General features: G+C 42.2%; 1 protein-coding gene across 1 annotated transcript in view; it reads right to left on the bottom strand.

Annotated features, from left to right (window-relative positions):
* Nucleotides 1–15,261, bottom strand: part of LOC142373196 (tenascin-like) — a 40,355-nt gene extending 25,094 nt beyond the window's left edge. The window contains exons 1-6 of the mRNA XM_075456332.1: nucleotides 15,042–15,261; nucleotides 7,254–7,815; nucleotides 5,614–6,927; nucleotides 4,984–5,247; nucleotides 4,788–4,903; nucleotides 1,941–2,094 (exon numbers count right to left, since the gene is read on the bottom strand). Of these exons, the coding sequence (XP_075312447.1) occupies nucleotides 1,941–2,094; nucleotides 4,788–4,903; nucleotides 4,984–5,247; nucleotides 5,614–6,927; nucleotides 7,254–7,734 (2,329 nt within the window). The 5' untranslated portion in view covers nucleotides 7,735–7,815; nucleotides 15,042–15,261. The remainder of the gene's footprint in view (nucleotides 1–1,940; nucleotides 2,095–4,787; nucleotides 4,904–4,983; nucleotides 5,248–5,613; nucleotides 6,928–7,253; nucleotides 7,816–15,041) is intronic.
* Between the last annotated feature and the right edge of the window lie 1,581 nt (nucleotides 15,262–16,842).

Raw genomic sequence — 16,842 nt, 5'->3', positions numbered from 1 at the left:
AGCTAGGAAATTGTTTTTGAATTGGCTCTATATGAATTAATTGGATTATTTTATAAATAATTATGATTACAATGAATTGAATTCCAATTGGCTTGAATTGGACTTTATTATTTAAGTGCCTTGAGATGACATTTGTTGTATTTGGCGCTATATAAATAAAAATTAATTGAATTGAATCAGCTGAAGGTCCAGATGCATCTCTCAGCTCCTGTGTCGGGTCTTTGCTGGATGTTTTCCTCTTTCTTAAGGACATCACTTTCAGATACTGTTCATCTGCTGTAGATTTTTTAGGCCTGACACTTCTTCTTTTGTCCTCCACTTGTCCAGTTTCCTCAAATGTTTTAAGGACGCACTGCACACCCTGCTGAGATATGCCAAGTGTTCAGCTAAAAGCTCTTTGGGAATCAGCTTGTTGGAGCAAAAATACTATTTTCTGCCTGTCAAGCTAACTGTGTTATCTTCGGTGTTTTACATTGATACAACTAAAGAAATGGGAACAAATGATGTGTCTTTGTGACAGGCTGCTGGTAAAAAAGTGCCTAAAGATACAATTTAAAATGATTCTCTGGTAAGTTCTCTGTTATGTGTCGACACAGCACTGGTTCATCCTTGGAGTTAGGAGCTTTTTGTGAAGGCTTGAATGATTCATAGGTCAGTGTTAAGTGGCTTAAACAAAACAAAAAAACTAATTCTTCTGAAAATGGATCAACAACCTACAACAACTGGAATGAAAATAAGTGAAAATAGTAGCCAATGTCCAAAGAAAAACTTTAAAATACCTTCAGAAAACCTGAGGAACTGTTGCTCAAGATCACTTTAAAAGATTAGGAGAAAGTCTAGCTGCTTGAAGGAAAATAAAGAAATGAGGGGCTGATCAAGAGTTCTGCACAGTACTATAGCACCTTTCAAAGACATCAAATGTCACTGAACCCAACTGTTCAATTTAAAATCAAAAAGGGAAACTGAGGTTGCCAGTTTGAAGACTTTAAAATAGGTGTAACATGCTCCCCTACTTGTCTTATTCAGCACCTGTGCAGGAGGAATTAGTGTGTAATAATGGTAAAATGTAATGGTTTTAATCATTAATTCTGTGGGTGTAGTGAAGCACAAAAGTAACACACAAATACTGTAGTGAAGAAAAAGTGGAGTAAAGACGAGTAAACAGCCTGTGTAAGACTTCACTTGGCCCTATGATATGAAAAAGGAAAAACTTTAATGCGAATCCCTTTCACTCCCACGTCTTGTTTACTACCTGACAAATCTCCTGTGTTTACATGTGGAGGAGAGGAGACATCGTCCCACGATGTTTTAGAGGGTAAAAGAAGACAAACAAACCTTTTTCTATCCCTCATTTGGGGGAGCTGTGTCAAGTTTTGGCCCAGACAAATAAATGACATCATGAACAAATGGGGGGGGGGATACCCAGGGAGTCCACCAGCACAGATCTGCTACTGATGACTTTTCCACACACATCTGAGGGGGTTTGGCTTGGCTTGGCGTGCCACATCAGTTGTGTAAGGACTTTGGAAACATTTCTCTTCATAATGTATCGGGTAATACAGCAATAAAAAGTTTCAGCAAGCAGTGAACAAAAGCTAAGAACATAATTTAGATTTACAATAAATATGACAACTGTGACACAAGTCGCTTGAGTTATTATTCTTTACCTAAAACCTGTTCGATGAGAGTATGCAGAGCCGGCAGGGATTTCCTGTTGTAACTCTTCTCGTCATTATGGAATTTTACTCTGGCATTAATGTATTTTTCTTAATCTACACTCGGGTTATGTGACAGGTATTGGTACCCATTACCCAACCAAAACTGTTAATAAAAACCAGACAAAGCACGAAAATAATCTGTGTGCAGCTTCTCATAAACCAAATGGTGGTTAAAACATCGACACTCTCCGATTTCTGTACTCCCGTGTCCATGAAACTCACTGGTAGTGACTTTCCTGGATGTTTGAGGTCCTCTGGTGTCGTTCTTGATGATGTTGATGGAGACCTCATACTCCTGTCCTGGTCCAAGCCCCGACTGAAAGAACTGGTTTTGAGAGGAAGGAAGGGTGCTCACCACTTTTCCATTTTCTTCTTTCTGCAGAGACACATGAATACAGACTCTTAGCCAAATTCAAATCCAGCAGATCAGAAAAATGCAGACTTTGTAACAAAACAGTGTTTAGCATTTGTGAATGCACCAATTTGAATTCTTGCAAACCATCATGAGAGAAGATTGATAACCAGGTTATTTCTGTTGAATATGAAGCTGGAGGTTAAGAGATGATTAGTCTCTTAGGCATAACATGAAAACTGGAAACAGACATGTCCACAGATAAAATAAGTTCAACCACCTGCACAGCTGAAACAGCACCACTGAATTGATGGAAATAGTTCAGAATATCTCCAGAAATAACTACCCGTTGACCAACTTTGCATGATCATCATACAATAACAAAATCTCCGAGGTTATTAGAAACTGCCCGGATAATCTTCTGATTTAATCATTCCTTTGATATATTCAGTGCTTCCAGTACTAGAGGCAGCAAAGAAGCCCCACAGCTTCATAGAGTCTCCACCATGCTGTTGGCAGACTCTCTTTTTTCCTCACTTTGCCTCAATTTGTAGGCAATAAATGAACCGATTCACAATTTGGTTCCCCAGTCGGTAGAAATGTAAAACTGCGTCTCATCTTTAAGCGTTGTTTTACTCATTAGTCATGCTTTTTTGTGCCTTTCTTTGAATTATTCTCCTTTAGCCTTTGTGCAGGAAGCCCAACTTGGTTCAGTGTGCAGTGTATGAAGAAGCCTTGAACCGCCACTCCAGACTGCTCTAGATCAGTTTGAAGCTCTTTAAAACTCTTGAAAGATGGCTTTTTTTTCCACCATCTGCACCAACAGTCACAGACGTCTCACATTAAGGCCCACATCCATGAAGCAGGGCTGGAGTGAGACCAGTTTTGAGTCTGGCGGTTTGATGTCCAAGACCAACTCGCTTCTTTTCAGTGGAGATGAAATTAAACAGTTTGGCTCTTACTATCCTGCAAATCTCAAGTGGCTGGGTCAATTCTCTTGTCAAGTGACCAAAGGAGACTGCTCATGCTAATTTTCATGCTTGTATCACCAAATGCACGATTCTGCCTAAAATCAGCTCTTAGCAACCCGCTCCACTCGTAGTCGTCACGAGTCCGCCCTAATTAAGTTAAAATATTTACGTTCCATAAGGCCTACTGTTTCATTGCAGTCTTAAGAAACTTTGTTTAGAACCGTCTCATTGTCAGTGGATGTGGGGATTTACTTTTTAGTACAAATTTAGCAGAAGGACTTCGAGTTCTCTTGAGAAAAATGTATTTTATTATTATTATATTATATATATATATATATATATATATATATATATATATGTATATATGTGAATCTGAAATGCAAACAGAAGCCTCTGAACATTTAACGTAGAAGCCATCGCTGCACCTTGTGCATATTTTCTACTAAACCACAATAGCTTATATTCACACAATTTCTTAGCTTCTATCCAACCTGTCCTCTTATCAGTCAGAGCCAGAAATTGCTCATTTATGGGTCATCATTCTGAGCAGGAGACTGAGTTATTTGCTGCTCAAGGGCTAGAAAAGTGTTAGAGAAAGGGTTTCTTCTACAGCACATGGAACTTGTGCAGCAACAGCAAATTTTTCCTCTTCAAAGTGCCGTTTGAAGAATATTGTATGACAGGCGATTTGACATTTTTTCGGGGCAACACACTAGCAATGTGTGATTCCATGATAATTAACTATGTTAGTTTCATACATTATGCAGCTACACCCTCCAAATGCCTTTGGTGTTTTTTTTTTTTTTTTGGGGGGGGGGGGTTAACACCCAAGCTTTTCAGCCCCTGACTACATCTTTATCAATTATTTCCTTTAGAAAACAGTTGTTATCACTATGTAGTGAATGTGAATTTAAAAAATAAAATAAAGAACTGTGCTCCCTCAATCCCCTTTGACATTTAGAAGAGGAAATCTTTTTTCAGGTAGTATTTATTTTATCTATTGCACAGCCCTCCAGGAATGCTTCTGTCATTCCTGACTGTGAAATCCAGTTATGCCTGAAAGCAGCACGTTTTCAGCTGAGACTTTGATAACATGGGAGGGTGATATTCAAACGGGCTTCCTGAAGCCTTAGCAACGCTATAAGGTTATCTTCACAGAGAAGCAGCTTGCCATTTCCTCCAGAGTCCATTTTTCACACTAAGATAACCATTTTGTCACTACAGAGTCATTTTATGAACACAAGCAAAGACTGCACCAATCTTCTCATTTATCTATGACATTTAGGGAAATGCACTTCTTTGCACACATGCTGAAATGAGTCCTTTTAGGCTCAAATGTGAAGCGAGTGCGACGTGACAGCACAGACGCTTTAATAGTGGAGAGGAGAATATATAGATGAATATATAGACGTTGCACAATTTTTGCATCTGACAGTTTGGACCAACACGAGTAAAAAGTCAGAAGGCTCCAACTTATCAGCTGGCACAGTCGTTTCTTTTCAAAGTGCTTCTGCCTCGGACTCCAAGCAGCGGATTTAGCTGCAGCTCCGTGACATTCAGACATGTCTTCACTTTATTTTCCGGATCGCAGACTTTGACGAGAACTGAAATAAATCAGTTCAGCAAAATAAACAAGTTTTGCTGAAGCATCAAATAAGCTGGCCATTACTCGTGTGTTTTTCTTTTGTTTTCCACGATGGTTCATTAAACCGAGGGAAAGCCTTCAAAAGAAATGGACAGACTGACCGTGTTGCGGAAATAAATCTCCCAGCCATCAAAGGAGATGTCCAACTGGTCCCACACAACCTCTACGGAGGACTCTCTCACTGATTTGAATCTTAAACCTTCAGGCTGTGGAAGATCTGAAGAGACAGAGACAAAATAATCAACAGCTCGGACTTTGTTTCCTGCAGATATTTTGAGTAAACCAACTGTGATGTACCTGTGGCCACCCTTGCACTGACAGGGATGCTCCTCTTGTTGCTCAGGACGGCATAAACACTGATCAGGTACTCAATGCCAGGTTCAAGCTCTTTAACAGTGGCGGAAGTTTGGTCTCCAGGCACAGTGAACTCCAGGAGAAGACCTCCAGGACTGGTGGGCACATATGTGACAAGGTACTCTGTAACCAGCATCTCATTCTTCCAGGAAAGGTCCACGGTGTCAGGGGTGACCTCGCCGACTGCAAGGTCCTTTGGAGGAGACACTGGAAAAATAAGAATGAAAAAATGCTGAGGGTGTTTTCTCAGATGGTTTCCCATGCCCGAAGTCATTGAATATCCACCATGAAGCCCCAATCCAAACTCCAGAGCCACATCTGGCTGAGGTGGGAAGAACTGCCAAAAAATCACAAACCAAGAGCAGACAAAGGCAGCTCACAAGCCGAAACTCTCTTTTATATCCACCAAAATAGTTTCTCTCAGGATGAGTGGTGAGTGAATTTTGAGAATGGGAGGAAATTACATCACTCTGAATTTGCTTTTATAGTACTTCGAGTTAACACATGGAAACATTCAGAGACCCTTAGCTGCCAAAACCTTTCCAATGCAACTCTGCACTGAGAGCTTCTTACCGTCCGAGCAGTCCTCTCCGATGTATCCCTCGTCACAGACGCACTGACCGCTCACACAGCGGCCTTTGTCCTGGCAGTTGTTGATGCAGCTCAGCTCTGCGCAGCTCTCTCCTTCATATCCACCCTCACACGTGCACCTCCCGTTGATGCACCGCCCCCTGTTGTTGCAGTTACTCGGACAGTCGAGCACAGAGCAGTCGTCTCCTTTGTAGCCTTCCTGGCAGACGCACTTCCCATCGTTACAGTAACCCCGGGCCAGGCAGTCGTTGGGACAAGCTTTCTGACTGCAGTCTTCCCGGCTGAACCCTTCGTCGCAAACACACTGCCCGTCGATGCACCGGCCACGGTTCCTGCAGTTGTTGGGGCAGCTCAGTTCACTGCAGTCCTCACTGGCAAAGCCTGCATGGCACACGCAGCGTCCCTCAACACACTCCCCACGGCCGTAGCAGTTGGAGGGGCAGGTTCGGATGCTGCAGTCCTCACCAGCAAAGCCTTCATCACACACACACTGCCCGTTAACACAGCGGCCCCTCTGCAGGCAGTCGTTGGGACAGGAAAGCTCAGAGCAGTCCTCTCCCTGGAAGCCAACATCGCACGAGCACTGTCCATTTATGCACTGGCCTCTGTTGTTGCAGTTGTTCAGACATGCCAGCTGGCTGCAGTCCTCACCTTGGTAGCCTGAGTCACAGATGCACATCCCATTGAAGCACGTGCCTCTTTCATTACAGTCGTTCAGGCAGGTGAGCTGCGAGCAGTCCGCTCCACTGTACCCAGCGGTGCAGGTGCATTTCCCATCAACACAGAAACCATTGCCACGGCAGTTGTTGGGACAGGTATGCTCTGCGCAGTCCTCCCCGCTGAAGCCCTCATCGCAGTAGCAGGTGCCGTTCACACAGCGTCCGCGGTCGTAGCAGTCTTTGGGGCAGATGAGTTCAGAGCAGTCGAAGCCGGTCCAAGGTTCATCGCACACACAGTCTCCATCCTCACAGCGACCGCGGCCCAGGCAGTTGTTCAGGCACCGACTCTGAGAGCAGTCATCACCGAAGAAGCCATCTGAGCAGACGCAAACGTCGCCCACGCACTGGCCGTGTACTTCACAGTTCACAGGGCAGACCTCGAATGCACAGTCTTCGCCGGCGAAGCCTTTGAAGCACTCACATTTTCCGTCCACGCAGCGGCCGCGGTTCTGGCAGCTCCCAGGACACTCGGGCTCAGAGCAGTTGAATCCTCTCCAACCAGGCTCGCATATGCAGCCACAGGTTTCAGCACTGTAGTTTCCATGACCATTGCAGTAAGGTTTCACTCCCAGTTCACCTTAGAAAATAAGAAAAAACAAAAACAAAACAACATCTCATCAACTTGAAAACTTTAACCCGTCAGAGTGCCATATTTTCCAAATGGTCAAAGTTTTATTTTAGCAACAACAAGACTTACAAACTTCATTGATTAATGGCACATTAAAAGTAACTGCACAGAGAAATTGACACTTCCACTCTGAATTCCAAAAAAAACTGTTCAGTGTGACTGGAACCGATGTGGCTCATAGTGAACGAGACTTGTGTGCTCCATTTATTCACTCTTCATTGATAAGTTGATGAATAAAAGATTCCATCATTGTGGCTTCAACACATCCCACCTACCTGTGAGCTGTGCACTGCAGCAGGCCCCTTCACTGCTGCACTGATCCCTCAGAGTTGAGACTTCTCCTTCAAGCATCTCCAGCCGGCTTATGAGATCCTTCAGGCCGGGCAGATCCTCCCTGCATCCGCAGGCCTGCCGCGGTATATTGATGCGGTGGGTGAAGATGATCTGGTTCTCCCCATCACGAGTGTGTTCGGTGACGTGGTGGCCTGTGGAGATTTCCGCTGCATCTTTAGGGTGGAGCTGAGTGCTCTTTGGTGCGTCCAAGTCCACCGAGCACAGTAAACTGGCAGGAACATTGATGTCATAGATATGGCTGAAAACCATAGGATTTCCTGCACGTGGGAGGGTGGCGTTACGTTCTTTAAGGGGCGACAGAGTCTGTCGTCGATGTCGCAGGATTTTCTTGACAAGCCCAGCATTTGATAAGCTGAGCAGAGTAATCAGAAGAAGGCAGCCCAGAAGGCTTTGTGTGCCCATGCTCAATGTGGAACGTGAGACTGATTAAATAAATCCGTTTGGATGTCAGACTAAAGGCAAGTCTTTGTTACGGTGAAAGTCCTGAAAAGACAGAAAGACGGCATAAAAATCAGACTAATAAAACGTTAAACTGATATCAACGCTGTAAAATGTACAGGCACGGCCACTTAGAATTGCTGCTCTCAGCCACAGGTTGGCCAGTTTCCAGCCAGTTAAAGTGGAGTATTACAGCCAAGGATTTAGTAGGGAATAGGCTGGGAAATAAAAAAATAAATAAAAAAAGGCCCTTGCAAGAAGCAGATGGATGTACTAAGTAGCTTTATTTGTCTCTAATTTGATAAGGGCATGAAAGCCCAATACAGTAAAGTACATTAGAGGTCACCAACAGACTAACAAATTGAAAACCAAACGAGATTAATCAAATGAATCAAATGAGTGAAACCAAATGTTGTCAATGTTGTACGAGTTCAGCAGGTCTTTTAGACAACTGACTAATTGTCCGAGAGGTTACAAAGAAGAACCAAGATGAAAAAAAAGCTTTGTTTGATGTCAGATCTGATGTGGAAAGGTGGGCTCAAAGCTCATTTTCTTAGGATATTGAGACCTGGTTGGTGATTATTTAAATCATTTGCATTTATTTGTAATGGGACAAAGTGAGATTGTGGATTTCTTTCTTGTTTACTCAGACTTTGATACATGTCATTGTCCATATCTACAAACTGAATGCCTTTTTTTTTATAACTTTGTTAAATAAAAAAACAGAAATGTGAAGATGGAAAAAGAAAGCCCGGAAATCATGGAGAGCCGTCCTCAACGTTGCAGATATTTTACAAACAACTAATTGAACTGAAAACCAGTTAAAAGTGATGGTTGTCCACCCAGAGTCTGGTTCTGAGTTCCTTCCATTGCAGCTGTGCTCATTCAAAGGGAAACATTGGATTTCTTTCCATTATATTTTCAGCTCCCGAGCTTATTGCCCAAATTGCCCTGTAATCATTTGCTTCTGGTGCTATATACAGTGTAAAGGAAATTGATTTCAACTGAATCCTTTGCTTGCAGCGTAACGATGTCACACACCCGAGATTCATCACTTTATCAGATTTCTTTCATGCTTTCCTGTGAATGTAGCGTTGCACGAGAAAAGCCTCAATACCGTGGAATCCACAGCTGTGCTGGCTGGGCAGCTTCTTTTACGGTATTCATGCAAAAATGCGAAAAATGTCAGCTGTTTTGGTTCCCCACAACATATACATATAGTAGGGTAAAAGTGTTAAAATGTATAATCCTTCCTATGGACTGCGGCACTCTTTCTTGCCCACAAACGTCTCAGATGACTTCATCATCTGGACATTAAAATACCAAAATTTGAGGGAGTCAAATGACAAGCTTCTTCCTCAGCGTGGGAAAGCTTCCTCAGATTAGTTTATAAGGAGTTTCCTAAAGGATCCAGAGTAAGGATACGAGACTGAAAATCAAGACAGGCCCCACAGGGATTTTTGTAATTCTTAGCATTACTGGAAACATCCTCCCTCAGAGTTTCAGATCGCATAAAAGCCATCATTTCAGGCACTAATTGACACAGTTTGCAGGCTTTAGATGATTTTAAGCTTACTTTGAACTTCAGCACGTTGTGTTAAACATTTGATCCTCAACCAGCCTGAAAATGTCTTCCAGACAGTTTCACCTGTTCATCTGCTGCTGTGACCGAGATAAACTATACCTGTATATATATATATAAAAAAAAAAGGTGCAGAAGGATTTTGTCTGATTTTTTTTATTGGTAGCTGCCTGCGCCTGCAAACCCAGAAATTATTTGCTTCTACAGGGGACCAGTACCTGCACTTATGGAATTTTTGTTCTAAAAGATATGTGACGCACCTGGGATTGTTCTCATGAGGGAATCTGGAAACTATTTGGGACAATGTGCAGCTATACTCTGCTGATCAGTCAACAGAAAATTAGATGTTCAAAAGGTTCAGCTGTTCAGTGTTTGTTACATCACTACGCAACCATGACTGCACTCTTCTTTTAGTCCTTGCCCCTCATAGATTTACGATAATGTATTATATTCCACTGCAACAAAAATCAAAACAGCTGCACATAAATCCGAACTTCTAGTCTTTTCCATACCAACATCACTCTCCAAGCCACACTATCAAACCATAAAAACATCAGTTTTCACTTAAGGAGAAGTCCTTTCTGCATCCGACAACAATATTTTTTTTCTCAAAATTCGGCATCCTTAGATTTCTTAGGCCAAACTAAAATTCTCACAGCTGAAATATTTCTAAATATGAAACAGATCAGGCCCAAAAGTCGTCAAAAATAAACCTACATTCTTGCTCTTGCCGGATTTTTTATGACTCTGGAAACTGCAGACTTTTAAAGAGATAAACTAAACTTATTTGTTGCGCAGTGTGACAGTTTGGGTGAGTATTGATGGGAAAGTTGAGCCCGAGTGTCTAAAATGAGTATATTTTTGTTTTTCGTCAAATTTTCCTGTGAAAATTTTTATGTGGGGAAAACCATCAAGGGAAAAAAGAGAATGACACGTAGGTTTCAGGTCAGGAGGCTTTGAATTCAGCAAGAGTCCTGTAAACTGAGCATACGGTGATGAGTTAACGTGTTTTAAAAGTGCTATATATGGATGGCAGGCAGCAAGGTGTCCTCTTTAAATCAAACTGATGACTGCCACCAGACCCTTCCCTTTTTCCCCTTTACTTTCACCGTGGTGCTTGTAACCACAGGTATGAAGGCACATGCCTCTCATCAGTCCTCCTGTCCCTCCTTTACAGCCCCCCACCTTTGACCTGACCTCTCCTTCATCCTGAGCCTCTCTCCAGCACTTCTGCTCTCCTTTACCTGGTTAAGTGCAAATGTGTACGGATGCAAAACCAAGTTTGAGTTTCACAAGTTTTCACACATCTGGTAAGTTGGGTAGAATAAAGGTAGGCTTTGGCTACAAATCTAAAATTTAAGTCTTGCAATACGTTTTTAAATCACTCTGGGAAACTTCACAAGACAAGTCTTGATAATTTGCGATTTTTAGGGTAAATTATTATAATAATGATGTGTTTTGATGAAGATGCTTGTGATAATGTCAACTTGTGGTTTACTTGAGTTTTAGTATTTGCAAAATAGACATTTTTTTAGTAAGGATTATAAGGGTTATTTGGTCAATTCTAAACTATTTGGAGTCCATCATTCTACACAGAGAGAGAAAGATTATTCACTAGTGGAAAACATTCAAGAAAGTTGTCAATCTTCCCAGCAAGATCACCACAAGGTCAGAGAAACTGCAAAACACCCAAGAGCTACATCTCAGACTCTACAGGCCTCAGTTAGCATGTTAAAGGTTAAAGTTCATGACGGCACAATTAGAAAAAGACTGAACAAGTATGGCTTGTTTGGAAGGATTGCAGTAAGATTCCACTCGACTTCTGGAACAATGTCCTTTGGACAGACCAGACCAAAGTGGAGATGTTTGGTCATAATGCACAGCAGCACGTTTGGAGAAAACCAAACACAGCATATCAGCACAAACACCTCATACCAATTGTCAAGCACGGTGGTGGAGGGCTGATGATCTGGGCTTGTTCTGCAGCCACAGGACCTGGGCACCTTGCAGTCACTGAGCCCACCATGAACTCCTCTGTATACCAAAGTATTCTAGAGTCAAATGTGAGGCCATCTGTCAGACAGCTAAAGTTTGGCTGAAACTGGGTCATCAACAGGACAAAGATCCCAAACACAGCAGCAGATCTACAACAGAAAGTCTGAAAAAGAAAAGAATCAAGGTGCTGCACTGGTCCAGTCAAAGTCCAGACCTCAACCTGACTGAGATGATGTGGTGGGACCTTAAGAGAGCTGTGCATAAAACAATGCTGCAAACCTCAATGAGCCGAAGCAACGTTGGAAAGAAGAGTGGGCCAAAGTTCCTTCCTGAGAGACCGATAGCATCACACAGAAAACCATTACTTCAAGCTATTCCTGTGTAAGGCGGTTCTACAAGCTGCTGGATCATGGGGTGGACTTTCACACACCGTTTCTACATTTTGGCTTAGATTTTGTTTACTAAATAATGACACAGTGTAATATGTCATGTGTTGTTTAGCTGAGGTTGTTGACCTTTTTTTTATGATGCACTAATAATCAAAACAGAATTAGAATTAAAAGACTGTTCTTTGTTATTTTCACATGCCTGTAGCTTCTTTTGGTGGGAAATTATGTGCTATTAAAAAAAATCTAAAGAATCTCAGGGTGAAAATAAAAATTAAATAAATAAATAAAAAGGCTGGGGAATCAATTTCAAAGAAAAAGATTTAAAAAAAAAACGTTTGACGACACGGTAAAACAGACGACCTTGTCAGTCTGGAAATATCGTTTTACCGACACAAGCAACAGAGAAAGGGATGCTGCTTGTCTGTAGTGAGACAACATACAATTAACAAGAAAAGGATAAGAACTGCTTGTCATCTACTTGCCAATCTTCTGTACATCTCTCAGTATACAACCCGGGTTTTCCTGTTCACTTCTGTCTTTCTGTCACACAAATAAATTTTGCCTGGCTGATGTCAGTCTGACGGCAGCATCATAGTGAGCCGTGGTGTGACCGGACATCAGAGCAAACAGCTGATGGAGAAGGGAAAGCATGAACTCAAACTGTTCTGCATCCACTTTTGCTGTGACGGGATGAGAATTGTATGTTTGGGTGTCTAATCCTTCACATAGCTTTGCAGCCACATTTTCTAATGACAGTCAGCAAACTTGTTTAGAGAATGAAAAACAATCGTCTCCCATGTTCCAATCATTTCTGCACAATGTCTCAACGGTCGGCAAACAAATGAGAGCTCACTCTTATTGTTACAGACTGAACAGACAATAAAAGTGTGAACTTTTACGACCTTCTGGAGACTTTTCAGAAACAAGCAGACACTCTTTTTATACAAAGATGATTGAATCTTTTTGACCTGTATATGCAACTAAAACGTCTTGCAATAAACTGCCAAGAATACGTCGTTCAGAGCAGACCTGGGGTTAGCCAAGGACATCTAATTTGACTGTAGGACATGGAAAGACTATAAGGAGAGAAAAAACAGACACAAATATAACCTGTTCGCTAAGTTAAAATCCATTTGTAGGAGCTTAAGTATTCTTCCCCCAAGCTGGCAGCCAGAAGGGAACTTTCCCACGTGGAAAAGAGAAACTGGGAATGTTGGCAACGGACTGACGACATCTGTTTTGCCAGGTTAAAGGCAAAAAAAATTAAAAGGCATTGAGGTACTTTTGTGTCCAGATACTGTAAAGGATGGGCCTTCAGTCAAACTGAAATTGCAACTGCATGCAAGACATGATCAGGCTGTACAATCGGCCTTGCTGAGGGGCAGCCGTCCACACCCAAGCGTGCAGAGTAAGTGCACTCCTCATTGGAAACATTTGTGGCCGATAGGAGCGTGTGAGGAGTCTGTTCAGCGGTTGGCGTTAAATGAGCGCATCTACTTGTTTGTTTTATTTTCTGGGGGGGGGGGGAACATTTGTAGTTTCCATGAATTCTACAGCGCATAGGCTGATTCTCACTGTATCTGGCACAGCTGGAAATCATCTCAGCAAAGTTAATCGGAGGATTTACTGTTGATAGAAATTGCAGCACCTCATCGACAGATTACACATTTTCCCACTGCTGCGGGGCAGATATCGTCAAGGGTGTCTTAAAGTGTAATCATCTCAACACGTGAGACTGAGCAGGAAGCGGACTTCAGTTTCAACAGTAACTACTGAGACTGCAGAGTGATTTCTATTGCATGAAAACACTCAAACATTTGTAGTTACACACTCTTGAATGTGAGTATTTGCTGCTTTTCTTTGTCATAGATGTCAGTAAACTGAATATAATTGGGATTTGGACAAAACAATCAAAATGTGTCACCCGTCCTCATTTTCAATAAAGTAATCTCCTAATCGAATAATCATTTGATTAAACTGACTGAAGTGTGTCCATATCAACTCTGTGAAGGATATAAAAGGATACATCTCCACTGGTAAATCATCACCTGCAAGCTGCCATCTGTGCTTAGTCCCACTCATCACCAGCACACCTGATTTTAGACACATCCACTCTCACATTCTGACACAGAGCCTGCTATTACGCTAAATACATAGATCTATTCAAGTGTTCTGTAAGCGAAAATGATGCCTCCACTTGTGAAAAAGCACAACACAGGCATTAAAGCCCGGCACAATGCCCTCACTAACCTCCAGCACTTTCAGGCTACACCTCGGTCGCTCGACTGACACTTCCAGCTGGAGCTCTAGAAATAATCTAACACCTGTGACAGAACATAACGAGGTGTGTGATGCTGAGTTATGATCAACCCCTGGCTCTTTGCGCTCAGGTCAGAGGGAGGGAAACTGTGGAGGGTGAGCCCCTCAGGGAGCTGCAACCAGGTGTCTGACTGACAGAGGTGTGTTCACAGAGACACCTCTCACACGTCTCAGGACACCCAGCACAAACTGCAGCAGCAAGGCAGTAAAACATGCCAGCTCCAACAGCTGGCACAATGCACATTTTACATAAGAGTCAAGGAAATGTACATAAGGAAGAAGACAATGACTCAAATCGTTTTCAGATTAAATACTCTGCTGAATGTGGAGTGCAGTTGGTGACTCAAACCCTCCACAAAAAGGATAAAACACAAGCTGAAACATCTGTAGCCAGACTCCAGTTTACCACAGCTAATGGACTGAATAGATGAAGTATTTTCTTCTCTTTGCTGGCAAACTCAGTCCCGTTGCCCACTTTTCCCTTCAGTGAAACTTCATGGTGGAAAAATGATGCACAATGAAGCCTGGATTGCACTGCCTACGGTAATGTGGTGAATCACCAAGCTGTAAAAGCTCAAACAAACAGATGCTTGTGCATTTTTTTGGCCCCATGCATGAACACACGCAGATGGTCAGCTGTAGCCTTTACGTTTCCAGTATTGATCTACAACCTGACAAAATGTGAGAGCATCTCTTCTGGCATGAAGTGTGCTGGCCGTTCTGAGGTGATCAAAGCTGGGGATAACGCTTCCACATGTTCACTCCCTCAGCAGCGAGTCATTACTTCTGATCCCTAAACTTGCTGCTGTGTGAGTGAGGAAGAAGTTGCAGTATTCACCAAGAATGCACTTCAATTAAACTAGTCTAAACAAGCTACTTAAGCAAATTTTGAGGAAAATAAAACACACAAAAAAAAGTCAAGAAATTCACCATTGTTGCATCAAATCAGCAGAAAAGTCAACCCGTGCATAGATGCATCTTCTTACCTGTATTAGTGTGATTAATATCTCATCTGCAGGTAACACGTGGTGATCCACCAACTCCTCACAAATTCAGCCGAGCCAAGTAAAGGATGCTTCACTCTCTTCCGTCACTGCAGCGTCTCCAGCAGCTCCGTCAGCCCTCCCTCAGCCAACTCCTTATCTTCCCCCACCGTTCACAGCTCAGGCTCGGCTCCTTTTCAGTGAGTCAAAAAGCAGAGACGGAGGGAGAGAGCGTGTGGGAGGAAATGTCTTTTAAAGCATGAGGACTGTTTAGGTCAGACACCCATTGCTTTAAACTCCAGCCCTTAAATAGCTGTTACCCTCCCTCCTTCCCTCCCCTCACTGCCCTCCCTCTACTGTAACTAATGGATGCAGAGCTGGGCTGTTGCCTTTAAATGAGATGCCACTGCTACTGGGAGTCATGACAAAAAGAGCAGTGCTTGTGGTTGTGCAGGAAAATTAGAGGGGAAAGCCGGGCAATGAGAAGAAAGTGAAGTGAGACATAGACAGGAGGCAGACATTTGTCTTCAACCAGATTAACTTTGCTGTAATGATTTATCATTTTCTCTTGCATGATTAAAGCTGCAGAAATTAAGCAGAATTTTTCTAAATTTACCCAAATTGTTACGTCACATTTGAGGACATTTGAGGCCTGCGCTTACCTCCGCGGTTGACACTGAAGCCTTCTGAAAAGACAAGCAAATCTTTCTCCAGCTCCGTCACAGCATTTCACATTAAATGAGTCTCATTTCAACAAATATGTGGCACATTTCCTCGTGAAGGACAAAGGTCAATCTCTAATTTCTTTAGGAAATGGTAACGTTTCCTTGCCAACACAGACGTGGCAACGTTTAAGAGATGTGATGAGCAGGAGACGGACACATTCTTCCTTTTTGATCTCCCAGCCATCTTGGACCTTGAAATAAAAGCAAGTTGCTGCAAGAGGTATTACGATGTCAGTTCTAGTCCACCCCTAATGCGAGTGTAAAACTGAAAAACTACCCAGCCAGAGAAACGGGCACTTTGCCACCATATGGACACACTTTAATCTTAATGTGATTAGAGGAGGATGAGGCAATAATCAGTTAAATCTTTTAAGTGAGCCTGTGAGGCTGTTTGAAAGATACAGTTTAATAAGATGAACTCACTCAGATATGTATTGTGTAATAATTATAATATCCTGGATCGAAGCATGCCCTCAATGTGACAACAAACAGTTTATTATTTAAATCTACACTATTCTTCAAACACAAATGCACAAAACGAAATCAGAACATAGGTGTTCTCCAAGGACCAAATCAACAGACTAAAAGAAAAAAATCCTGATTAATGGAAAAACAGAGGTAAGTAGATTTGTCACTTTTCATTGCAGAACAGTTGAGCTTGTTAAAAGCACTAAATACAAAACAACAGCCGTCTTTACGGCAAAAGCTTGTGCTGAAAAAGTGTGAAACAGAATTTAAGCATTTACTAAAGAGGATAAACTTCTCCCATACCTAGAAGAAAAAAAATGACAGAATCACCACACTCGGAGGATGTTTGTTCAGATATCATAAAACTATTCAGTTCTAAAGCTGAACATTCTGGCTTTGAAAACCATACTTTTTTATTTATTTTTTTTTCCCAGATTAGAGGAAAATTGGATCCCTCAATTATGCAGGGAAAAAAAGATATCATCGTGTAATTTACATTTCCAAAACAAATGCCGACACATAACAAAATACAAAGGAGTCTGCAGCTTGCAGAACTTAATGAGCCGTTACACCTGGCTGATTGGCAGAAAACATGACCCCAACAAGAGAGA

Source organism: Odontesthes bonariensis, chromosome 22, assembly GCF_027942865.1.
Source record: "Odontesthes bonariensis isolate fOdoBon6 chromosome 22, fOdoBon6.hap1, whole genome shotgun sequence".
NCBI lineage: Eukaryota > Metazoa > Chordata > Actinopteri > Atheriniformes > Atherinopsidae > Odontesthes > Odontesthes bonariensis.
This window is presented reverse-complemented; position numbering and strand designations above follow the sequence as displayed.